This window comes from Pseudonaja textilis, chromosome 1 (genome assembly GCF_049901715.1).
Source record: "Pseudonaja textilis isolate UNSWEBS1 chromosome 1, rPseTex1.2, whole genome shotgun sequence".
NCBI lineage: Eukaryota > Metazoa > Chordata > Lepidosauria > Squamata > Elapidae > Pseudonaja > Pseudonaja textilis.
Genome location: NC_141990.1, coordinates 323,259,090 through 323,284,751, shown reverse-complemented (window position 1 = coordinate 323,284,751; position 25,662 = coordinate 323,259,090). Strand labels below are relative to the sequence as shown.

General features: G+C 45.6%; 1 protein-coding gene across 1 annotated transcript; it reads right to left on the bottom strand.

Moving 5' to 3' along the window:
* Window positions 1–403: 403 nt before the first annotated feature.
* On the bottom strand, window positions 404–23,836 carry GPX4 (glutathione peroxidase 4). The gene is made up of 7 exons (XM_026723701.2): window positions 23,759–23,836; window positions 7,251–7,345; window positions 6,383–6,527; window positions 5,059–5,210; window positions 3,813–3,837; window positions 2,394–2,453; window positions 404–664 (listed from the first exon to the last, which is right to left on the bottom strand). Exons 1-7 carry the CDS (start codon window positions 23,831–23,833, stop codon window positions 632–634), a joined length of 585 nt encoding a protein of 194 aa, XP_026579486.2. The 5' UTR covers window positions 23,834–23,836; the 3' UTR covers window positions 404–631.
* Between the last annotated feature and the right edge of the window lie 1,826 nt (window positions 23,837–25,662).

Genomic DNA, 25,662 nt, shown 5'->3' with positions numbered 1-25,662 from the left:
TAGTGGTAGATTTTGGGCCAATCACCAGGAGAAAAGGAGTTCTAGTCCTGCCTTAGGCGTACAAGTTGACAGGGCGACATTGGGCCACTGACTCTCTCAGCCCAACCCACTTCACAACGTTGTGGGAAAAATGGAAGGAAATGTTTGCCACCTGGTAGAAATAAAGGTGGGATACAAATGAAGAAAATAAATAATAACTTTTGAAGAGCCTGAAGTTGCCCCAACCCGCCCAAGGCTAACAAATGAAATTAACTTCTACTTCCCATCCGGAAGGCACAAGTCTAACTGCCTCACCTGCAGATCTCAGATAGCTTTGCACTTCTAAAATGGCCGCCCCCCCTCACCTCCCTCAGCCCATGCCCAATAGCGCTCTGACGCACAAATCTCAAGACGCTTGATCGGCTGAAAGAAAAAAAAACATCTTTATTTTGTACAAGATGGAAGTTGCGGCCTGGCGTGCAAATACAGACGTTCCAGCTAGCCTCCCGTGTGAACTTGTGCCAAATCTCTCAGACCTGCCTCACCAAGATAGGCTTGGCTTGAAGGCAGACCTTCATCCAGGCAAAATTCACAGGCAAACCAGAGGAACGCTGGCGGAGCACAGCCAGGGCTGGCAAGAGGCAGGCGGGGCTTACAGGTATCGGAGCAGTTCCTTTTCCATCGTCTGCAGAGGATGAAACAAGAGAAAACAATGAGGGTTTGTGAGATGGCTGCATCTGGCCAGGATTACACCCCAATACAGTGATGGCAAACCTATGTTCCCAATGTCTAAGGCAGGGGCGTCAAACTCAATGTCACTGAGGGCCGCATCAAGGTGGTTTGACTTCAGGGGGTGCGTGGCCAGCTCAATGTCCCTTGAGACTCCATTTTTGGCCACGGCAGTTCCCTGCAAACCCCCGCCAGCAAAAATGGAATTTGGGGAAGCTGCGCACGGCCCACCTGGGGTCCGTTTTCAGGCACGACAGCCTCCTGGAACCCTCAGCCAGCGAAAAGGGACCTCGGGAGGGCCACATGTAGCCTCCCCAAGCCCCGTTTCTGCAGGTAGAGGTACCACAAGCTGGTCCTTTGCCGTTTCCAGAGTGGGCCCCCAGGCCAGATCTATGCACCCTGCAGGCCAGATCCAGCCCTCGGGCCTTGAGTTTGACACCCCTAGTCTAAGGAGATTTTCAGTCATCCATCCAGGTCAGGATTGTTGCAAAGGTGCTTTTTCAAAAGGCAACCGGCCTATGGGTTTTTTTTTTCTTCCCTTGAGGGAGAAGAAAAGGTTTCGCTTCTCATCCAAGAAGCTTCATCAGTTCTTGATGAAAACGAGAAGCAAAACATCTTGCTCCTCAAGGGAAAAACACAGACCGGTTGTCTTTTGAAAAAAAACAAACACCGAGACTGTCTCAAAGATGACACGCTGCAACATTTCAGATGACCCACCAAGCACCAAACACTTCTTCTCCAAAGCACGGGCCGTTGTCTGGTTTTTTTTGGAGCTGTGGAGACCACACAAGACGGCTGTGCTCTTGGACGGCCTCTGAGAGGCTACAAAAATTGTGCAAGGACGGTGTGTGCTTTTGCAGTTTTCAGAGGCCGCAGATGGACGTTCTCTGAAGCGGCTTCTAGAATAAAGGCTTCGCGCAACCCAGGAGGCTGTTAAGAGAAAGAGAACGCCCCGTGAAGGTAAGCAGCGCAGGGCAGGTCCTGGGGAGCGCTGAACCATGGGCGGCAACTCATTCCACAAGGCGCGTTCTCTTTGGCAAACGAGGCAAGGTGGCCTTTTGGAGTGGCAGCAGCTACACTGGGGCCTAGGATTGTCCTGCAAGCCCTTGGCCACTGAGTGCCACTGTTCAGGGTAATTTAGAGGGGGTGGAGGTGGGGAAGAGAGAATTGCTCCCTTTTGTTGAAGGAGAGGCAGTCAGATGCCAGCAGAGTTCAATCAGGCATTTTCTGATTTTTTGACAGGCCAAGCCCAAAAGGTTTGTCATGACTGCCCTCATGTCACCCCTTATGAGGTTTTTATACTCCTGTAAGCCGCCTTGAGTCGCCATGTGCGAATAGGCGGCAATATAAATTTTCTAAAGTAAATTCCCTAAAATGTCAGCAGCCGCTGGACCAAAAACAGCTTTGCATTCACACGAATGCAAACGAAGCACCATTCGCTTGAATGGCTATAATGGCTGCTATAAGCCATGGTTTTCCACCCACCCTGGCTGGATTTAGCATGGTGTGCGAAGCACCTAACTCAGCATTGTGGCCAGATACTCAGGCTGAGCGGATTCACTTCTGCAACTGGACGGTGTCCCCAGGTCCTTGGGACAGACTCGCCTGCTGGCTTAAAAAGCCCAATGTCCAGTCTAAACATCTGGCTGACTGCACAACCAACCATCACAATATGCGCAACTTACAAGTGGGTCATCCATGGGGCTGAATCTCTTGACTACTTGCCCTTCCCTGTTGATCAGGAACTGCAAGGAGAAAAGAAGAACAGGGGACTCATCAAGGGGGCCCAAATTTCATCGGGGCAGGAAGAGAAGCCCCGATCTGCAAAGACCACAAGACCAACCCCCAATTTGGGAGCTGGATCGATGCCTAGCAATACGCTGTAAAGTGATTCAGGCATCCCAGGATTGTGTGTATGGGTAGTCCTTGACTTACAACCATAACCGAGCATGGTACCGATGGCCGTAAAGCGAACATGACGGTCATAAAGCAAACCTGTAGTTCACGATGGAGCATTTTTGCCAGAAAATGGAAGCAAAAGGCAGCTTTTAGCAAAAACATCCATTGCAATCACAATCCGACAATAGTGCAAACAGGCGAGTGTCCAACATGTGATCACACGACCACTAGCTGTGTGTGGCAGTCAGAACTTCAGAACCTGGTTGCAAGCTCCTTATGGAGGCTGCATCAAAACTTCAAGTGGTCAAATAAGTGACAGGTCGTAAGCCGAGGATTAACTGCATCATGTTAACAAATTCTGTCCCTATTCTGAGCTCCATCTGTCCTTAGGAGGATGAAGTAAACTCGGTGGGGGTGTATTTCTTGAAGGCTGAAGAATATCTTGAAGGGCTGGAGAAAAGGCAGATCTAACCCAGGACGGGCTTTGAAAACACTATTTGTCTGCCAAGCTTAGGAAGGGCGGCATGGCAGTTATGATGCTGGGCTTGTTGGCTAGAAAGCTGGCAGACCAGGTTCGAGACCCCAGCACCATGTGACGAGGGTGAGCTCCTGTCCTCACTCCAGCTCCTGCCATGTTCGAAAGCATGCAAATGTGAGTAGATAAATAGGTACCACTTTGGTGGGAAGGTAACAGTGGGCTCTGTGATGTCATATGGCTGCAGAAATGTCTTTGGACAGTACTGGCTCAACGGCCTTGAAATGGAGATGAGCACCGCTCCCCAGAGACAGCAACGACTAGCAGAGTAAAATCCGCAGGGATTAATTTTTTTTACCAATTTAGGAAAGAAATTAGACTCAACCAGCTGGTTGAGGGGGAGTGAAGGGTGACTAAAAGTGGGGTCAACCAGCTTTAATCCTCCCTCAGCTCCCAGGGGGACTTTGGTGACGGTCCCTCCTTCTCAGCTCACCTTAATCACACTGGGTGTTTGCTGGGGAGAAAAACTGGAAGAAACGCTATTCATATTTCCTTGTGTGTGTTCTGAACAAAAAGTCAATAACATAGAGTATTCCTTGACTTTCTACAATTGAGCCCACAATATCCACTGTTAAGCAGAGTAGTTGTTAAGTGGGTTTTGCCATGTTTTTGTTTAAAAGTTTTAATAAGAATTACACATCCCCCCAAAAAAAGAGCTGAAGGTACTCACCTTGCTAAAATTCCACTTTATAGCACTAGGGAGAAAGAAAGAAAGAAAGAAAGATCATTTAGCTCTAAAGGTTTTTATTACTTCTAGTGTTTTACTTCTAGTGTTTCACTCAAAACCTTCTTGTGCTAAACCACACTCAAACCAAGACGAATAGTGGCTGGTATCTCTCGCCAGTAAGACCCCTGTTTGAAAATGGGGTCAAAATCAAAGAAACACAATGGCCCATTTATTTGTTCCAATTTGCCCTCCCAGAGTCAAAAACTATTGTATTTTCTTCAAACCAGCCACCCTCAAGACTAGCAGCTTAGCTTTTTGAAAGCAGAGTTGGAATACGACACCAAAAAATGCCATCTCCAAAGTATGATACAGCAGTAGTAGCCCTGGTGTTGAACACCATAATGCCAGCCGACAGACTTCTTAAGAGTTGAAAGCCAACACAACCAACTGGGAAAAGCAGGAATACCACCCTGTTTCTCCAACAATACGGCCTCCCCCAATAGGAAGTCCCAGCATGTTTTATAGGCATGAAATAAAATTAAGCCCCTCCCCCCAAATTAAGGCCTATATTAAAACATGCAAAATGGGGGGGAATGGTGGGGGGGGCTTGCCGTCAGGAAGCACTTTTGTTGCACACCCGGATATGGTGCTGCCTGCGTTGACCCCGATATGAAGTGCCCCACCAACACCGAGGTCAACATCCAAGCCGTCGCTGCCGCCCGCCCGAAGATGCAAGGGGGGGGAATTAAGTCACCCCCGAAAAGAGCCCCTAGCCATTTTTTCAGGGGTCAAAAAAAATAAAATAAGACCCAGCCTTATTATATGAGAAACACGATAGTAGTAGTCATAATAACACGTAACAATATTAATAACATTCGTGATACATTTTTAAATGTTCCGTTGACTGAATTTCATGTTTAATGAATAAAAATGAAATTTCATGTTTAATGAATGCAAAGAAGATAATAATAATAATAAAAATAATACCACACTCCAGAAAGGGAGAGAAAAAAAAGCAATTTTAGAAGCTGGTATCATTTCATTATTAAACCTTCAAATAGATTACAACAGGCTGGCTGGGGAATTCTGGGAGTTGAAGTCCACTTGAGAGTTGAAGTTGTCAAGTTCTTAAAAACACTTGTTTTAGACATTTATTTTAATTAAAAATACACCAATAAGTGTTTGTGTGGCATATCAGCTATTGCCATTTCAGAGACTTTTCAGAATTGGGGGCAGAAGGAGAACTCACTTTCCCAGAGTGCCTTTGCCTTTGGGCTGGTTTTTCAGCCACTTCCAGAGAGGATGAGCGTTATCCCCATTGACTTCAATCTTGCTAAACATGTCAAATTTCACCCCGTATGTTTCAGCAAATGCTTTAATTTCTGCCTCGGTACCAGGCTCCTATTGAAAACAAAAACGAAAGGGGGGAAAAGTGGTTTTTAGATGGTCAAACCAATCTTAAACAGTTGTCCTTAGCATTCAGTCTGTTTCAAGTCGCAGATCCAGAGGTTTCTGAACTGTGTTTGCTCCCTGTTTGCACAGTGAACGTATCAAGGCATGATGTAAAGATGGACTGAAGATTGTTTTAGCCACCTTGCCGTAGATTCTTGGCCATTTTTCCACGCCTAGTCCAGCATCCCATTAAGTCACACTAGCTATCTTCCTCTCTGGAGACTAGAATTCGGGTCTCCACATCCCTAGCCCAGCCCTTCCCCACTACTCCTGATTGGCTGTTGGATTGGGAGGAAGGGACTGGCCCAAAGCCAACCAGAGTGTTTCGGCACCGGGGGGGGGGGGACTAGAACCTGGGTCTCCCCACACCTTATCCAGCCCTTCCATATTACCCTTGACTGACTCTTGGGCCGAGGGAGGGAGGGATTGACCCAAATTCAGCCAATGGGAATCCATGGCTGAGGGGGGATAGAATGTGGGTCTCCCACTCCTTTTTCCCGTCCCTTCTGTACTGTGTGTCAGGATTCCAGCAGTTGCCCTAATGAAATCATGAGCCTCGAGCCAAGCTTCAAAAACTTCAAAGGATTTATTAAGAGCGAACGTGTCGGCATGACCTGCTTGAAGCTGATTCTGACCCCTCTGGGTGTATCATAATTCATACTCTCCAACGAAACACATCCATAGCCAAGAGCCATCAATTACGTCCTCCAATCAAGAGATCTGCACGGCAGAAATTCCGGTAGCTTAGCTACAATCTTTGCAAGATAAAAATGGAATGCACTTTCGGCTCCAAACTGCTGCGCTGCCCTTTCAAATTTCTCCCCCCCCCACTTCTGTTCACGGCAACCCTAAAACAGGCATAGAAATGTTTCATGAGTTGACACCCTGCCTGATTGGTTCTTTGGACTGGGATGGACAGACTGGCCCAAATTCAGCCAATCAGCTTCCACAGCTGAGGAAGACAAACATCGGGGTAGCCATCACTTTCCCCACTAGATTATGCTGGCTCTCCTTAAGAGGATAATTAGGGGGAAGAGGAGGAGGATCGTTTCATTGTGACATTCACACACACAGACACACACAGACACACACACACACAGTCCCCCTCTCCCGTTTCCTACCTGCTTGCCAAACTGATTGCAGGGGAAGGCCAGAATGCGTAAACCTTTCTCAGCGTATCTACTATACAGTTCGACAAACTGAGTGTAGTTTACGTCAGTCTTGCCTCATTGCGTCGCCACGTTGGTGATGATGCAGACCAAGCCCCTGGAGAGACACAAGCGCAACAAGAGAGACGGTCACAGGGGAGTCCTCGACTTACGACCCCAGCCTGAGCCCAACGTTTCTGTGGTTAAGCGAGACGGTCGTTGAGTGAATGGTGCCCACATTTTACGAGCTCCCTTGCCCTTTTGTTGCGAAGGGAATCGCTGGAGTTAAGGGACGCGATTGTTAAGGGAATTTGGCTTCCCCGTCGACTTTGCTTGTCACAAAAGGGAATCGCGTGACCGTCATAAATGGGAGTCGGCTGTCAAGCATCTAAATTTTGATTCTGTGACCTGCGGGGATGCTAAGCCAGTAAACGCTGGTTTTTGATGAAACCACTGTAAAACACGTGGCTGCAGGGAGCTGCAATTGGCCTTAAGTGTGAGTCACGCAATCACCTGACCGCAGGGGACGGTGGGCATTGGAACTGGGCTAAGTACACCCAAGAAAGGGACGGTCGAAAAGTTGAGTGTCCAACTCTGGCCCCTTTAAGACCAGTGCACTTCAACTCCCAGAATTCCCCAGCCAGCCATGTTGGCTGGGGAAATTCCCGGAGTTGAAGTCCACAGGTCTTAAAAGTCACCAATAATTGGATACACCTTTGCTTACCTACCGCCTGATCACAAAATGGTTAAAAAAAAAAAAAACTAAAAATGAAAAACACCAAAACCCACTCAAAAAAACCAAGACACCAGAGCAAACAAACCCAGATGGGAACCAACTTGCCTGTATATCTCCAGGGAGACATCTTGGCCATTAATATCCAGGGCGTGGAAGTCGTATATCGACTTGGCCGACTGCCAATCACTCTTCTGAGCACACTGCAGGGAAGAAATTTAGGAGGGAGAGAGAGAAAAAAAAGTCAGAGAGAGCATATCTTGTCAGACCCAAAATAACCAAGAACGAGACGCGGAGTGACGTATGAATAGTTCCTTTATTGTTCCTCGCCTACAAACGGAAACCTTGTCAGATTAAAACAACCATTATTGCAATAATTATAGATGTTCCCCATGAATGGCTAAGGAGGGTCCCCCCCCCCTTGCTCTCTTCCTGCCAAGCTCCGCCCTCTGGGAAAGAGCCCCTCCCTCCTGCGACTCTGAACTATACAGGTAGTCCTCGACTTACAAACAGTTCATTGACTGGCCAAAGTTACAACAGCGCTGAAAAATGTGACTTAGGACCGTTGCAGCATTCCCGCGGGTCACTTGATCAAAATTCAGACGTTTGGCAACTGACTTGTAGTTACGACGGCAAGGGTATCCTGGAGTCGTTGTTGGCCTTCTGACAAGCAAAGTCAATGGGGAAGCCAGATTCATTTCACAGCCACGTTAGCCAACTTAACCACTGTGGCGATTCGGCTTAACAACTATGGCAAGAAAGGTCTCAAAAGGAGGCTAAACTCAACAACTGTCTTCACTTAGCAACAGATATTTCGGGCTCAGTTGTGGTCGTAATTCGAGGACTAGCTGTATTCCACCACACTTTGCAACAAATGGCAATCAGATGAGGGTCTCTGGGCCACTGGTCAAAGGGTCTGTAGTATTTTAAATAGCCTTCTCCCAACTGTGAGTATGTGCGGGCTGCAGCTCCCAGAATTCCTAGCCAACGTGCTACCTAGGGAATTCTGGGATTTGCAATTACAAACCATTAGCTGGGCAGCCTGTTAAAATTGTCAACCACAAGGCTGGGCCCATGTTTTAGGCCAAACCCCAAACAAGCTGCTTTTGAATCAAACCATGATTTAGCAGCAAACGCAAACTCAGATTCAGTGCCCCACCCTCTAAACCAGGGGTGTGAAACTCAAGGCCCGTGGGCCGCATCTGGTCCACAGGGTGCTTAGATCTGGCCCGCGGGGCCATCTTGGAAACAGCGAAGGACTGGCCCACAGTGCCAGGAAAAATGGAATTTTTGTTTCCTCTGGCAGAGGGTTACAGGCGGCCGTCGTAGCTGAAAATGGAGCTTGTGAGCCCTCGGGCCGCCATAGGCGCCCTCGACACAAGTGACGTTGAGCTGGCCACGCCCACTCCAGCCCCTCAAGGTCAAACACAACCCTGAGGCGGCCCTCAATGAAACTTGAGTTTGACACCCCTGCTCTAAGCAGTCTTTCTCACCCTTGGCAGCTGTTAAGACCTGTGGACTTCAACTCCCAGAATTCCCCCAGCCACCATGTTTGGCTGAGGGATTCTGGGCGTTGAAGTCCACAACCCTTAAAACGCGCCAAAGCTTGACAAATATTGCTCGAACATACAGGGCCTTTTGCACAGTAGATTCACAAGGACAATTTATTTCACGTGAGAAACTTAGGGATGGCTGCTAGTTTTCGGTAGGAGGCTATTCATTATCTCACTCAGCAGAGGACAGGAAACCTACTTGAAAGGATAGGGGAAGCGTTACTTTGTTAAGGGGAAATCCCACACAAATGGGATGGGAAATACCCAGGGTGGGATTCAATTTTTTTTAACCACCGGGTCTGTGGGCGTGGCTAGGCGGACGCTGCCATGCGACTGGGGTGGGTGTGGCTTTTTGGCGGCGGCAGCACCCCTTACCCTCCATTTTGGGGCCTTCTGGGCCTCAGGGAAGCCTCCTGGGCAAAGCAGGAAGACGACGAGGGGAACCCCGACACAGCTGATCATCAGAACTGGTCATAATGGTCGGGAAGGGTGGCGGGGGAGTAATATCTTAAGGCAGAGGTCTCCAACCTTGGCAACTTTAAGACTTGTGGACTTCAACTCCCAGAATTCTCCAGCCAGCATAGCTGGCTGGAGAATTCTGGGAGTTGAAGTCCACAAGTCTTAAAGTTGCCAGGGTTGGAGACCTCTGCCTTAAGGAGTGACTGGGAAGGGAAGAACCCAGTCAGCGATGCTGGGCAGACGCGCATTGTTGCGCATGCACGACAAGGACTGACTGGGCTGGGAGGGGAAGGGAAGGGCAGGTGGACGGGGAGGGGCCAGCCAGAGGAACGATTTGCCAGTTCTCACAATTGGCGCAGGATCGTAAGAACCGGTTCTAGAGAACTGGTCCAAACCGGTAGAATCCTACTCCTGAAAATACCCCAAGGTAAAATGTTGAGATAAACAAATGGCAATAAGCGACGCTAATTGAAGTCTTTGAATCTTAAATCTAATCCTATATAGCAAAAAAAAAAAAAAGGGAAAAGAATGCTTAGGTAGGTGAGATCCGCTGTGGCTTTTAGAAGGAGGACACAGGCAGTCCTTGACTTAGGATCACTCGTTTAGCGACCGTTCAAAGTTACAACAGCACGGATAAAAGCAACTTAGGGCCATTTTTCACGCTTACGACCATGGCAGCATCCCCATGATCCTGTGATCAAAATTTAGACCCTTGGCAGCTGACTCGCATTTGTGACGGTTGCAGTGTCCCAGGGTCAGGGGATCACAACTTTTGCAACCTTCTGGCAAGCAAAGTCAATGGGGGAGCCAGATTCACTTAACAACCTTGTTATTAACTTAACACTTCAAGAGTCATTGAACCACCGTGGAAAGACAGCTTGTAAAATGGGGCAAATCTCATAAGTGTCTTGCTTAGCAACGGGGAGTTCTGGGCTCAGTTGGTGTCATACATCGAGGGCAAGCTGTACATTTCATTGCACCCTTCTCCTTCTGTGTCTCTCCCTGAGTGTGTGCAACAATGATGTTGTCTTTTGTTGTTGTTGTTAGATTGACACCTGTCATTAGCAAGATCTCCCTGGGCGGGATACTTCCTGGGAACGAGAGATATCTATCTTGTCTCTTCCCTAAGGAAGCTGTAAGCTATAAACAGACGTGGTTAGAGACACCAAAACATTGGTACCTCAGCTTTGGCTGTTGCAACCAAGGTGGCTTATGAGTTGCTCTTTTTGGGGTGCCCCATGAGTGACCCCACTAGCAAAAGTTGATCAACTGCCCTGCTCCTGATAGAATCCGATTAAGTTACGCAATTATTTTTCATCTGAATGTTTGCACGGGCTGGGTTCCTCTCAAAATTTCTAAATACATAAACCTTTTTAAGAAGAATGGCTACCATGGCTGGTTTCACAGGTGACATTAAACCTATGTTTCTCCATCTTCTCAATTTTAAAATGACTGGACTTCAGCTTCCATAATTCTGGGAGTTAAAATCCAGTCATCTTAAAGTTGCCATGATTGAAAAAAACGAGGCATAAGAGTAGAGCTTAGAGTACTTCATTGTCGTCACTCTAAATTGTACATTAATCAGCATAAATTAAAATGAAATTTCATTGCATTCAGCTCTCAAAAGATAACCCCTGTGCATATATCCCGACACACACACACACACAACAAAGAAACATCACAATCTATAGGTAGTCCTCAACTTACAACAGTTTGCTTAGTGAGCATTCAAAGTTACAACGGCACGGAAAAAAGTGACTTATGACCATTTTTCACACTTGTGACCACTGCAGCATCCTCATGGTCACGTGATTTTACATTGGGATGCTGGACAACTGACTCACATTTTTGACGGTTGCAGTATGCCAGGGTCAGGAGATCCCCTTTTTGCGACCTTCTGACAAGCAAAGTCGATGGGGAAGTCAGATTCACTTAACAACGGTTATTAATTTCATAACTGCAGTCATTCGCTTAACAACCCCGTGGCAGGAAAAGTCGTAAAGTGGGTCAAAACTAACACATTTCTCACTTAGCAAAATACATTTTGGGCTCTGTTGTGGGTCGTAAGTTGAGGACTATCTGTAGCTTGAATGTATAATATACATGGCAAAAAAAAGAATCCTGCAAATTTACCAGACGGATGACATAGGGAACAAAGCTGTAACAGAATCCGGTAGCCCTGCTAGGCGTACTTACAAACCTCCTCCCAGAGGGAAACAACAGAAACAGACCATAAAGTGGATGTGTGGGGTCTCTAGCAATGCTTCCAGCTCTAAGCACATACCGCTTATAAGCAGCATCCTGAATGACAGGAAGCGAGTTTTTTATAATCTTCTCCACTGTCCTCACCACTCTCTGTATGGACTTTCTATCTGAGGCTCTGTGAAATGTCGCCAGGACAGAAGGAGAAAGGCGTCCTCTCATCAGACGCAGGAAACGCAGGTGCTGGTTTGCACGCTTCACTATGGATGACGTATGAAGAAACCAAGTCATATTATAACATATATATTACAACTGGATGGGGTGCTGTGATTGGAGGAAATTTTGGTTGTGTCATAAAAACCTTTCGTGCGTGTTCAAGCCAACCATACGGCAACATTATAAGGTGTGCCAACCACAGTCCCAGCTTTTATAAATAATTAGCATGTATCCTGTTTCAGAGATTAAGATGGACTGAGTCATGTCATTAAGGAGAGCTTTCATTCCTCAGCTAATTTTATTAAAAGCTGTAGGCTTTCCTGAGCTACACGTCATTTTCTCAGAGGCCTGGAGGAGCTAAAGTGATATAGGACTGACACTGGATTGAGGCTGGGGGAGGTGGGAGATGGGGAAGACAGAGAAGTTATATAGATACGGTGAGGGATACCTATAATTAGTATCATTTTACGACCCTTCTTGTCACAGTTTTTAAGTGAATCACTGTAGTTGTCAAGTTAGTAACATGGTTATTAAGTGAAACTGGCTTCCCCGTTGATTTTACTCGTCAGAAGGCTGCAAAAGGGGAATCACATGACCCTGGGACACTGCGACCGTCATAAAGAGGAATCAGTTGCCAAGCATCTGAATGTTGATCATGTGACCACGGGGAGTCTGCAACGGTCACAAATGTGAAAAACTGTCGTAAGTCACTTTTTCAGTGCCCTTGTAACATTATTTATTTATTTGTTTGTTTATTTATTTAATTTATATTGCCGCCTATTCGCCCATGGCAACTCGAGGTGGTTTACACCAGGGGTCTCCAACCGTGGCAACTTTAAGGCTTGTGGACTTCAACTCTCAGAGTTCCTCAGCCAGCAAAGCTGGCTGAGGAACTCTGGGAGTTGAAGTCCACAAGCCTTAAAGTTGCCACGGTTGGAGACCCCTGGTTTACACAATGTAAAACCATATTTAAAGCAAAAAATAAAAATAAAAAACAATAAAAACTAACAAAAAGAATCAAACAAATTAGTAATGTACAATAGAACAAAATTAGTGGGGGGGAGACCAACTCCTATCTCCCAGCCCCGACGACAGCAGATCACACTAGCCATTTGATGGGCTCCATCCCTCTCTCTGGGTTCCCCAGGCCTGCTGGCAGAACCAGGTCTTCTTCAGCGCCTTCCGGAAGAGTGCCAGAGTGGCGGCCATTTTAATCTCTGAGGGAATGATATTGCAGAGAGAGGGAGCCACCACAGAGAAGGCCCTTCTTCTGGGTCCCACCAGGTGTATCTCCCTCGGGGGTGGGACTCGCAACATTCCCTGCCTCCTCGCGCTAATGGGTCAGGTAAATAATTGTTTGACTGCGAGAGGGTCTAGGCCCACCCTGAGGAGGTCTGGAAGTGGGGGGGGGGAGGGAGAGAAGGATGTTTTAATATTTTTCAGAACACGACGTCTGTCAAGAATCCTTTGCCGAAAGCTGGGGAAACCATAGCAACGGTGGCAAGGTCAATAATTTGGCAGACTCAGTCATGTGACAAGGAGACGACATTAAATCAGGGGTCTCCAACCTTGGTGACTTTAAGCCTGGTGGACTACAACTCCCAGCAAAGCTGGCTGGGGAATTCTGGGAGTTGTAGTCCACCAGGCTTAAAGTCACCAAGGTTGGAGACCCCTGCATTAAATGACTGTAAGTCAAGGATATAACCTCTAAAACAAGCTGATTAATCATTATTTTATTAACCCCTCAGCAAGCTCACAAACACCAGCAGATTTCAGGGTATCTCCAGATCAGGAGAGCATATGGTAGCACTAACTAACAAAGATTACAAAAAGGCATGTGCTTCCTGTCTTGTTTTTAATAATGTAAGTTTAATCTGTGGCAAGGCAAGTCCTTGATTTACAACCATTCAACTAGTGACCATCCAAAGTTACAACAGAAAGAAGTGACTTAGAAGCAGTCCTCACACTTATGACCATTGCAGCATCCTCACAGTCACATGATCAAAATTCAGGTGCTTGGCAACTGACTCATATTTATGACAGTCAGAGTCTCCGGGGTGTGTGTGTTTGTGTGCCATGTGGTCCCCTTCGGACTAGATAAGTCATTGGGGAAGCCAGATTCACTTAATAACCATGTTACTAACTTAACAAGTGCAGTGATCCACTTAGCAACTACGACAGGAAAGGTTGTAAAATGGCTTCTGACAAGCAAAGTCAATGAGGGAGGCCGGATTCGCTTAATGACTGTGTGAGTCAAGGTCGGTCATACACTCATACACACACACACACACACACACCAGCGACAGAAATCCTGGTCCCAATTGCAGTGGTAGGTTGAGGACTCCTTGTAGACTATAGCCAGTGTTTCACGACTTCAGCCATTTTAAGACGTCAAGATTTCAACACTCTGTCTGGGGAATTTTGGAAGCGGAAGTCCATAGATTTCTTTAAAAACTGATCGAGTTGAGAAACACTGCTCTAAACTAACCAAGTTATCTCAGAAGGCCTCAACAAGCCTAACTAGATTTTAATGCAGATCGGGTGCTTATCAACAGGGCGCCTGGTATCTGCCTCCCACATAACATGCCTCTGTGTCCTGCGAAATTCAGCCTCCGTTAAGCCGCTCAATTTGACGATGCTGGAAGAAATATCCTTCTGGGTTCAGTTCCGAGTGGGGGGAAAAAAAGACACTGGATTCATGGCAGTTGCTTGGAAAGGTGGTTTAATGGTGGGCAGGACCACATGCCTTGGAGCTCCTGAGCGAAAAAGGGAAGACGTGCGGAGAGTCGCTTTGGTTTTATGCCCTCTCTGGACCTTGGATTTGAATTTGCTTCCTGTTCCTGTGGCAAGAAATGTATCCCGACTGGTTGTCAGACACCCCTGGGGCCAAGCCAGGGCTAGCTTGGTTGAATCTGGCTGGGTGGTGCAATCTTCCCAGGGTGCCATGTGGTGAGGTGGGTAGAGGGCCAATCCTAATGTCAGCCTCAAGATCTCTTCGGCTACCCTAACTGCTATCTATCTCATTTATCTCTCTCATATCCTATCTGTTGTATCTTCTCTACTGCTAGGCTTAATTCTTTCGGCTGTCATTAGCAACGGGGGGGGGGGTAATTGTGGGGGGAAGAGAGCTGGAGGCGTTTTGCATTCCTTTACTGTGGGTAAGCAAAAGGAGGGGGTGTATGATTTCTTCTTTTCAACTTTCCATTTCCTTGCTAGCTTCTACCCCTTTTTGCGCAGCTGCGAAGTCTTATCAAAATATGTCAAGGTCAACGGACAGAGGCCTCATCACCACCTGAAGATGCCCACATGATCCTATTCAGAACTTTTAATTTGGAAGAGACTTCTGGACCTTGCGGGGTGGGAACAATGCCATTCCTTTGTAGATGTGATCTGCGCGCCAAATTCTCAGATTCGGAATTCCATCTGTAGCTTCCACTTTAATTTCCAGCAAAAGAATAACTTTGCTCTGATCCATGGAGTCTGGGTATTTCTTTCTTGGATTTTGAAGGGAGCACACACTGACCACCTATCATGGCCTGATCCCATCACCCTGGAGGAGCAGGAAGCTGCAGGGAAAGACCTGCCTCTCCTTTTCTCATCCAGGGGAATGTAATATTCTGCCTTTTTAATCTTTCCTAGAATATTTCATTCTTCTTGGAGAGGGGTGGATGCTAACTTTCTACAATATAATGAGCAGCATCCTAGAAAGCCCTTGGAATAAAAAATAAAAATAAAAAATAAAACCTTTGTTGCCACGGATTTTGGCCTGCCACGCTAAGACTCGGCTCTCTTCCTACAAACTCCCGGGCCAGGATTTTACGTTGCTGTTTGAAGTGGAAAGTTATCGCCAGACAACAACAAAAAGCCACTGCTACACAGCTGCTACTATGCCACAGATCCTCTTCACAACCTGTTTTCCTTGTTACCTCGTGGGAGGAAGTTTCGTGATACCCGAAGCAGAACTTCTAAATTCAGTCAGTTTTTGTTCCATGTAGCACTGGCCTTGTGAACTCAAGTTTCCTCTTTCAGCTATGTATTCAAAATGGACAGTGATACATACACAGAGAGAGAGAGAGAGAGAGAGAGAGAGAGAGAGAGAGAGAGAAAGAGATCCATAGATATCTCTATATCATCATCTCTGTATCATCTCTTTCTCTCTCTCTCATTCTCGGCATTTATATCTCTATATATGGGTGTAGGTATACAGATAGTCCTCGATTCATGATCACAGCTGAGCCCAAAATTTATGTTAAGTGAGAATTTGCTAAGTGACTTTTGTCCTATTTTACAACATTACTTGCCACAGTTGAATTTTGATCACGAGATTGTGGGGGCGCTGCAAAGATTGTAACTGTGAAATGCGGTCATCAGTCACTTTTTCAGTGCCATGGTTAACTCTGAATGAACTGTTGTAAGTGGATTACCTGTAAATATATATGTGTATGTATATAGTATGTGAATATGTGTGTTATGAATGTGTATGAGTAGATATATACTGTTTTGAGAACAGGCAACAGAATTTCATTTTTAATGTGTGCCAGTGTGCTCACAGTAAAAACTGACAATAAAGGTTATTTTATATTAGTTGATCCTTGTTTTCATCTTGCTTAGATCCCAGGGACTCTAGCAATTGATAAAAGAGCATATTTGTAGCTCAGCGTTGAAATGAGAGTTCTTGGAGCTTGCTCTATGAGCCTGACTGGTTTTTTGCAGACGTTTCATTACCCAACTAGGTAACATCATCAGGGCACCAGGTTGGAGAAGGTTCCAGAACTTTGATTGAAATTTATAAGCTGTGATCTAGGTCATACGCTGCAATTAGCCACAAGTTGGTTGAGCCAGGACTGCGCAGCAGCAGCCCAAAAAGCCGATGCAATCCTAAATTGCATTAACAGAGAGATCAAGGTCAAGTGAGGTACTAATATCACTATATAAAGACTTAGTAAGGCCACACCTAGAGTACTGCATCCAGTTTTGGTCACCACACTATAAAAATGACGTAGAGACTCTGGAAAAAGTGTAGAGAAGAGCAACCAGGGGGGACTGGAGGCTAAAAGATATGAAGAACGGTTGCAGGAACTGGGCATGGCTAGTCTAGTGCAGTGGTCGCCAACCAGTGGGCCAGGGATCACTGGTGGTCTGCGAGAAAATTTTGGTGGTCTGCAGAGAAATGTCACCACCAAAGCAATTAATCCAGGCTGCACAGGAACACAAGGCTGTGCCACCCACATGGCCTGTGGGAACACAAGGCTTGAGTCACTTGCACTGCGAACAACACGAGGTACTGAGGGGAGTGGGGGGGAAGGGCAGAGGGGGGAAGCAGCAAGTCTTTTTCTCGCCCAAACTCCACCAGAAATGAGTCTTTGGGACCCTGCAAGGCATCCTTGCTCCAAGAGGCTGCACCGGTGCGAGAAGTCTCACAAAGACTCATTTCTGGCGGAGTTTGGAGGAGAGAAAGAAAAACTTCTGCTGCTTTCCTTGCATGAAGCCAAAAGTCTCTCTCTCCCCCTGAGAACGGAGCTGGAGACCGTATCCTGCGATCCCAACTAAAGAATGATCGACCGGTTAGGAAAATGTGGTGGGGAACTTTCCTGCAGACTTTTGGGGGGATTTTCCCAGGGTCTCTGCTGCTTTGTATTGAGACCCCGGGAAAACGTCAGCAAGCCAACGTCAAAATTCATATTAGTGGTCTGCGGGATTTAAAATTGGGACTTTGGTGGTCCCCGAGGTCCAAAAGGTTGACAACCCCCATGCGAAGAGAAGGACCGGGGGAGACATGATAGCAGTGTTCCAACATTTGAGGGGCTGCCATGGTGTGTGTGTGTGTGTGTCAAACTATTTTCCAAGGCACCTGAAGGCCAGACAAGGAACAACAGATGGAAACTGATCAAGGAGAGATTCAACCTGGAAATAAGGAGAAATTTTCTGACAGGGAGAACAATCAACCCATGGAACAGAAGTTGCCCTTGGAAGTTGTGGGAGCTTCATCACTGGAGGCTTTCAAGAAGAGATTGGACGGCCATTTGTCGGAAATGGTGTAATCCAAATCCTGCTTGGGCAGGGGTGGGGTGGGGTTGGACTAGATATTCTACAAGGTCCCTTTCAACTCTGTTAATCTAATCTAATCTAAAGCGGAATACAAGATGTTAATTTTCCACGCCCACAAAGCCTAGATTTACAAAATACAACCAGGTTCATACTCTAAAACAAACAAGCCATATTATGGCTTAGGAGTGGGAAGCTTGGCTCCATCTGTTCCAGCCAGCAGGATCAGTGACCAGGGATTATGGGAAATGCAGGTCAAAAACATCTGAACGGCACCAGGCTGGCCTTCCCCTGGCTGAGCACGTTATAAGGGGATTCCAGAGAGAACCGTATTGATAAGAAATCTTTACTTATCCAGTAATGGCTGCTAAACAAAGCATCCATTTTGAATCTGGATTTTATACTTTTGTACACCGGTCATCCTTGACTTACAACAGTTCATTTAATGACTGTTTGCAGCTCCAACAGCACTAAAAAAAAAGTGATTTATGACCATTTTTCACACTTATAACCATTGTAGCATCCCCATAGTCATGTGATCAAAATTCAGGTGCTTGCCAACTGATTCACATTTACAACAGTTGCATTGTCCAGAGGTCATGTGATACGCTTTCACGACCTTCTGACAAGTCAATGGAAAAAAGAAAACAGACTTGCTTAACAACCGTGTTACTAACTTAAAAACTACAGCAATTCTCCTAACAACGTTAGCAAGAAAGGTCATAAAAATGGGGCAAAACACATTAAACCGCCTCATTTAGCAACAGAAATTTTTGGCCACAATTGTGGTCATGTGTGTTGTGGTTCGCCGGCAGCCTGTGCAGATGGCAGTGGAATCGGACAGTGGGGAAGAACGGGGATCAGTCTGGGGAGGACTCAGATAAGGATCCTGCGTCCTATGCAGAGATGGGACCAAGACCACCTGGGAGTGGGGTGCTGCCTCCAGAGCTTCTGGAGTCTGGCAGCAGCGAGGCAGAGGACCGAGGGGAGCCTGTTCCCAGTGCGCGTGTGTGCAGAGCTGCTAGAAGGCGAGAGCAGCTGAAACAAAAAACAAAAGGAGCAACTTGGGAGTAAGGCTGGGAGGTGACTGCCCCTCCCATAAGGTATAGAGGACAGGCAAAGAAGCGGCAAGCAAAGTTGTTCGATCGGTTCAGAGTCATTCTTGAAGCTCTTTGTACAATTGGTTGGTTTTTGCTCTAGTTGTTTTGACACTTCTGTTATTGGCAGCACTTCACAGAAAAGGTGGGTGCTTATCTCGAGAGACTGTTTGAGATTACCAGCTGGGAATGAATAAATACCCAGTGTTGCAATAAAACAAGACTTGTTTTTAAAATAAGCGTGTGCATAATTACGGTCTTGGAAGCCTTGGTCAGAACGGTATGTTGAAGATTACCTGTTCTTTTCCTGGGCCATGGGACTTAAAAGACCAGAAAGCTACGTTGTGTGCAAAGCACACAAAACTTTTGACTAGAAATAAGGGAATTTCTGATGCTATTTAAAAAATGCTTCCTACTCAGGATTTCCTATCGCTTGGGCTCCACTACCGGATCCTAACCCTCAGAAATATGAAGCAGAAATGCAAGTTATTCCCTTCCCACCCCTTTACTCTGTGCCCGCTTTCTCATCACAATCACATGAGCTGAGACATTGTGGAGATACTGCCCTCCCGGCAAAAGCAAATCCGTTTCACGAGCCTCCAATTATGATGCAATTAGCAGCACAAAGGGGACAGAGAACAATGGATTGCGCCAGAAGCAGACTTTGGATTGCATTTTTACGGTCCAAATTTATCAATCCACGATAAATCAGGCCAAACATGACCCGATGTCCTACATGGGTGATTGGTTCACCTCTTCCCACTGGCCTCCAGAGAAAAAAACTAGGTTGAAGGCAGATGATGGCTTTGCATTTTTTTGAACTGCATTTCTGCATTGCAGGCAAAAGAGTCAGGGAGAAGGTGAGGTTGCTTTCACACATTCAACCTTTCGTCAAAACCAGCTTCTGGCCTTTGCCCAGAAGCAAATAAATATACTGCACCTAAAAGAAAGGGAAAAAAGGGTACACCCGTGTATTTCTCATCCAGAAGTTGCTTTATTTTTCCTGGACTTTTAAAGAAAAGCAAGGATGGCTTGGATTTCTGTTTTTCCTGGAAACAGATTCAGAAGCTTTAAACAATAAGAACTGCTCAGAAAAGCTTTCATCATCTTAACTAGCAAAACCATCAAAGGAACAAGAGAAGCCGAAGGGCCAGATACTGTACTCAGCTCACAAGACAGGTAGTCCTCAACTTATGACACAATCAAACCCAAAATTTCTGTCGCTAAGTGAGGCAGTTAAGTGAACCTTGCCCCATTTGACAACCTTTCCTGTCACGGCTGAGTGAATTAACTGCAGTTGTTAAGTGAGTCACACTGTTAAATGAATTTGGCTTCCAGTTCACTTTGCTTGTCAGAAGGTGGCAAATGGGGATCACGTGATCCTGGGACGCAGCAAATAAATACATACCAGTTGGCCAGCATCCTAATTTTGCATCCTAATTCAGACAACTATGGGATGCTGTAATGGCCGTGTGAAAAAAATGATCACAAATCCCCTTTTCTGTGCAGTTGTATTTTAAAATAATTACTAAACAAATACCCTGTTTCTCCAACAATACGGCCTCCCCTAATAGGAAGTCCCAGCATGTTTTATAGGCATGAAATGAAATTAAGCCCCTCCCCCCAAATTAAGGCCTATATTAAAACATGCGAAATGGGGGGGAAGGGTGGGGGGGGGCTTGCCATTAGGAAGTACTTTTGTTGCACACCTGGATATGGTGCTGCCTGTGTTGACCCCGATACGAAGTGTCCCACCAACGCCGAGGTCAACATCCAAGCCATCGCTGCCCACCCACCTGAAGATGCAAGCGGGGGGGAATTAAGTCACCCCCGAAAAGACGGCCTAGCCATTTTTTCAGGGCTCAAAAAAAAAAAAAAAAGACCCGGCCTTATTATATGAGAAACACAGTAGTCGTAAGTTGACAACTACCTGTATACACACTTCTACAAACTGTAATATGAAGCAATTTTTTTTAAAAAAACCATAATTACACCTATTAGCCATAATGGCCAAATGGCTTTTAATTTGTCCTATTTGGAAATGCTGGGATTTTCCCCAGCTGGGAGGATGGTCAGAATATGAAAAAAAAAAAACAAAATTGCTTGCTTTACCTGAGCATAAAACCTGAAATCCAATTACATGTAATGTTTATTTAACTCAGAGCTTCACGTTGACATCAAAAGGAAGGCTAGAAATATTCCTGAAAAAGTCTTGCTTTAATCTTGGCAGGAACATTGCTGATATTTTCCCTTCTCCAAATAACCCTCCCCCATTCCCCACCCCCACCCCAAATATACCACCCCCCAATATACCATGGCTGCAACTCTTCAGCATTTGGCCTCTTCTGGCAGAACCACAATCTTTCCCAATAACCACATAGGACGACGACATAATCCTGGCCCCAAAAGCCGCTTTTGTGTGTTTAAGGTGGAACAAAGCAACAACCTAATTGTGTTAAGTGGAATCCTGGGTGCACTCTGAGCTTGGCTGATTAAATTATTGCTTTCTACCCCATTGTTTGTTCGGGCGTTAAGCCCTGCTTATCTGGGGACTGGCTTTTTGTTCTCTAGTCTTTTTTTGTTCTTTTCAGGGTTTTTTAGAATGTCTTTTGAATGGTGTAAAAATGCAATTGGCAATTCTCCAACCAAGGACCAACTAAGGAAAAACCCACCCCCACCAACATGGGCAGACTACTGTATATAAACAGGGAGCAAATCCACCATACTCACTTGCATGTTAACTAGTTGAGTAACTAGTTAACATTGACAGGACAAGCCGCTATAAATTGAGAGCAAACCCCACTCCCTACTAGCACTTATGATGTTACCCAGTTGGGTAATGAAGCATCTGCAAGCAAACCACTAAACTCAGACAGCACCAAGGACCCCACAGTTCAACCCCAAGCTGCAGATAATTTTGTTTTTTCATTGCTTGTAAGTTTTCACCAAAGGCAGCCTTGAGTAATAGTGACTTGCTTTTTGAGTACTGAAAGCAACATTTAATTGCTTCCACCTGGAAGTTAGGGAAAGGAAGGAGGGAAGTTTTAGAAAAGATTCTTATCAACTTGTAGCTATATAGCATATTTATAGACATCACAGGGTAACTAGCTCAGACTGTTTCCAAATTCAGAAGCTCTAATTTTGGGGTGTAAAATCCATTATAGTAAAGAAACAACAGGGTTTGGTATACAGAACCAGGCTGTCAATGGAGAAGACACAAAGCTTTTCAGAAGGTCTTTCTATCGTACAAAGGGACAAAGATGTGGAATAGGCAGGCTCTTTAGGCATTTCAGTCCAAGAATATCCCCACCCCAGTCTGTAGTGTCCTTGTAAGCTTCCCAAAGAGTTGTGAAGTCCTTGGTTTATCTAACTAGCCTTAAGGGCAAAGCAATGAAGATTGACACTTATCTACTTCTTTGTACTTTTGTACTGTTTTAATTATCTGTGACAATTCTGAATCATCCGGGTCATAGTTGACCCAAAAGGCAACTGGACTTGTTTTGGGGGGTTAATTGAAAACATTTTGCTTCTCATCCAATAAGTTTCTTCAGAACTCCTTCAATGAGAAACAAAACATTTTCAAAGAAAATGTTCAGTTGCCTTTTGGAAAAACACCTTTGGGACATTCTATTTTAATCTGTACTATTTTATTTTTATTTAAGAGAATTTCTATGGCCACCCAGTCACTCAGGGACTTCTCCTAGAATTACTTGATGACTTGCAGTGTTGATAAATTGTTTAATAAAATAAGGCATGAAAGGCAGTCTGTTATGGGACACTGACTCTGAATGGAGACTCAGTAGATTCTGTCTTTTTGGCGCTTGTCCCTAACTAAAATTTAAAAAAACAACTTGCCCAAACTGTTAAAAGAGTTTTAAATGTATTTCACGCACATGTAATTTACCTTATTCTACCCCAAGGGCCCAACTGCAGCTCTCAACTGCAGTTGTTTTTTCATCTAAGAACTGTTCTCCAAGGAGCAGCTCCAACAACTCCAGATCACAGTTTTAAGATAAACAATTAAGACTCTCATTTTATCTCTGAAAGGCATCTGTGAAGACATCCATTTAAAATTACAACGTTTTGGGAAAGATTAGCTTTCTGTTTCATGATCCTTCTATACTGTCATGAATTGTACACCCTAAGAGCATTACTTTGCCCCAGTTGGGGCAGGCAAGCAACTTTAGAAAAGCCACAACCCTGAAGCTCAAATAGAGGCAAGTCCTTGACTTACAGCAGTTCATCTAGTGACCAAAGTTACAACTACACTGAAAAAAGGGACAGGACTATTTTTCACACTTTGTAGCAGCCCCATGATCAGATGCTTGGCAATTGGTTCACCCTTATGACCATTGCTGTGTCCCAAGGTCACGTGATCCCTTTTGCAAGCTTTTGACAAGTCACTTAACTGGGGCACCAAAGGTCATAAAATGGGGCAACACTCATTGAACAAATGTCTCACTTAACAAATTTTGGGCTCAATTGTGGTCGTACGTCGAGGACTACCTGCGCACCCAAAGTATCATGGTTAAAAAGCTGGTTTCTGCCCCATTTTCAAAGAGTTTTTGGGAATTATGGTTCCATTCATCTGCAAGGAAGACCTCAGCTACGTTAAATTTTATCTTATTTACATTACAAGACTTGGATAACCCCCCCTTGCGTAACAGCCACCCCAGGTATCCCAAAACAATAAAAACAACCCCCAAACCCACAGTATCGTAATAAAAATCAATAAAAATTCATGGCACCCCAGGGAAACACTTTCCCCTACATCCACATGCCACCTTGCTGGCCTCCAGCCTCGTCCTACCCTAATATTTCGGAGAAATTATGTTCGTTGGAAAAGAAGTTGTAAAAGCGACAACCTCAATAGGGATTAGAGGAAAATCCTCCCAGGGGCTCTAAAAAAGGAGATTTTATGGGTCCTCCAGGGAGACCCAACGTAGCCCTTCAGGGCGACCGCTCTATGGTCCGACCATAGAGAACACTGCCAATGACTAGGGAGCGTCCTCGATAAGAGACCCAATTCCCGCTAGCAACTTACCATCACTCTTGTGAGGCCGCGTCCTACCAGGAACCCACAAAGAAGCGTCCTAGAAGCAAAACGCCGCAAACTCATCTCAGCGGCAGGTCTCCGCTCCTCCTTTAATCTGCCCTTCGCACCCCTCCGCCTCTCCTCCAGGGCCAATCACAAAATGGCTCCTCCTCGTTGGCCCCGCCCAGCCCCACAGCTCGAGAACGCCTCTCTAAAGACTTTGTCCAATGGAAGGCCGCTGGAGGACAGGGTTAAGTGTCGCAACAAATGGCTGAGTGCCGGCTCTTTAGGGGGGCTTCTTCGAACACGGTTGTCAATTGGCTGAGGCCTACCGTGATTGGCAGCTCAGCGAGCTAATCCGAAAGAACTGCATCCCAACTGCTTTGGTCCAGCCGTTAGGCAGGTGGAGCACGTTTAAATTATCAAACTGCTGCCAAAATGTTCTCATCCACCAGATGGCAGCAAAGTAGTAAAACTCTGTCTCTCCTCCCTCCACGACTCAGCACTTTTTTCCCCATTCCAATTGTCATAGGCTTAATTATATATATAAATTATAAGGTAGTTCAAGCAAGAAGGTGGAAGATTGGTATTTGCTAGAGCAACAAAAGTTTCCAAGAATGTACTAATCAGAAGCAATGAGAAGTAGGGCAGCTTAGGGCAAGTGCTAGAGATTTGTTGAGGATTTTAAAATTACAAGATAAGGACAAGTGGGTATTTTTACGCCCTATCTGCTTGGCCAAAAATGTTTGGATATGAGAATAAATGAACACCTGGAGCCAAGGTGCGTATAGTACCTTCCCAGAAGTGTATTTTCTGAGCATGAGTTAGAGGCTTCTTTATTCTTGTTTTAATTGTACTTGTGTACATCATACTTGTTAATCATCAAGCTTGCCCAAAGTCATTCAATTAGTAGTCTTATTAAAACAAAATACCAACAGCACTTAGGGTTATATAGACTTACATACCTTCCCATAGTACTGTAGGAAGAAAAATTCCAGGCTCCAAGCTGGGAATGAAATGGAGGCAGATTGGAAAGAAAGTTGGTTTATTGATGAACAGAACCACCAAAAGAACCACCAAAAGCGTATGATTGTGGGACAAGTGACAAAATGGAGTTGAGGGTGGGTGGATTCTGGATTCCTATGGGGTTGTGTGGGGAGTCATGGCTGTCTCTATAGGCGTGTAGAAAGTTAGCCTCTCTCCTAGGAGAATTAAATATTCTAGGTCTAGGAAATATTAAAAAGGCAGAATATTATACCTCCTTGGATGAGAAAAGGAGAAACGTGCTCTTGGAAAACATTCCCCGTCTTTGTTAATAGGCCCAGGAAGACTGGACCATCCTATCTACAAGACAAAAGGCCTTCAGCTCCAGGGTGATAAGATTAGCCCTCACTCAAGACCCAAGCCATTAAGCCATAATAGGAATTGCCCAACACCCTTTCAGAACCCAACCCTCTTCATTAGGTCATCACCCAGCAAGATTCAACCAACCCTGGGACATAGACAGCTTACAAGGTTAGCTGGACTCCCACATAAGCCCCTGGGAGTCTGACAACCATTTCTTGCAAGACCCAAGAGAGGGTATAAATATATCTCACTCTCCACTCCATGCGGTCATCTACCCACAATCACACGTGCTTGGGGGTTCTGCTTTGCCATTAAATCATCCTTCCAAGCAGCCTCCATCTTTCCAGTGTCTTTCTTCCCACTTGGAACTGAACCCAAATGGACATATTTTCCAACAGGCAAATCCTAGGTGTCAGAGCTAACTTTGTCTTGCCTAATTGTGTTGCTTATCTGGAGTTTCTGTCTTGACCCAGTCTTTCTGAATGGATTACCAAATCTGCATTTCTAAAAGCTGGCCGCCTCAGTTTCTGCTTGGGGCAGGAAGACTAGTGCTGGTTTGTCTCCTT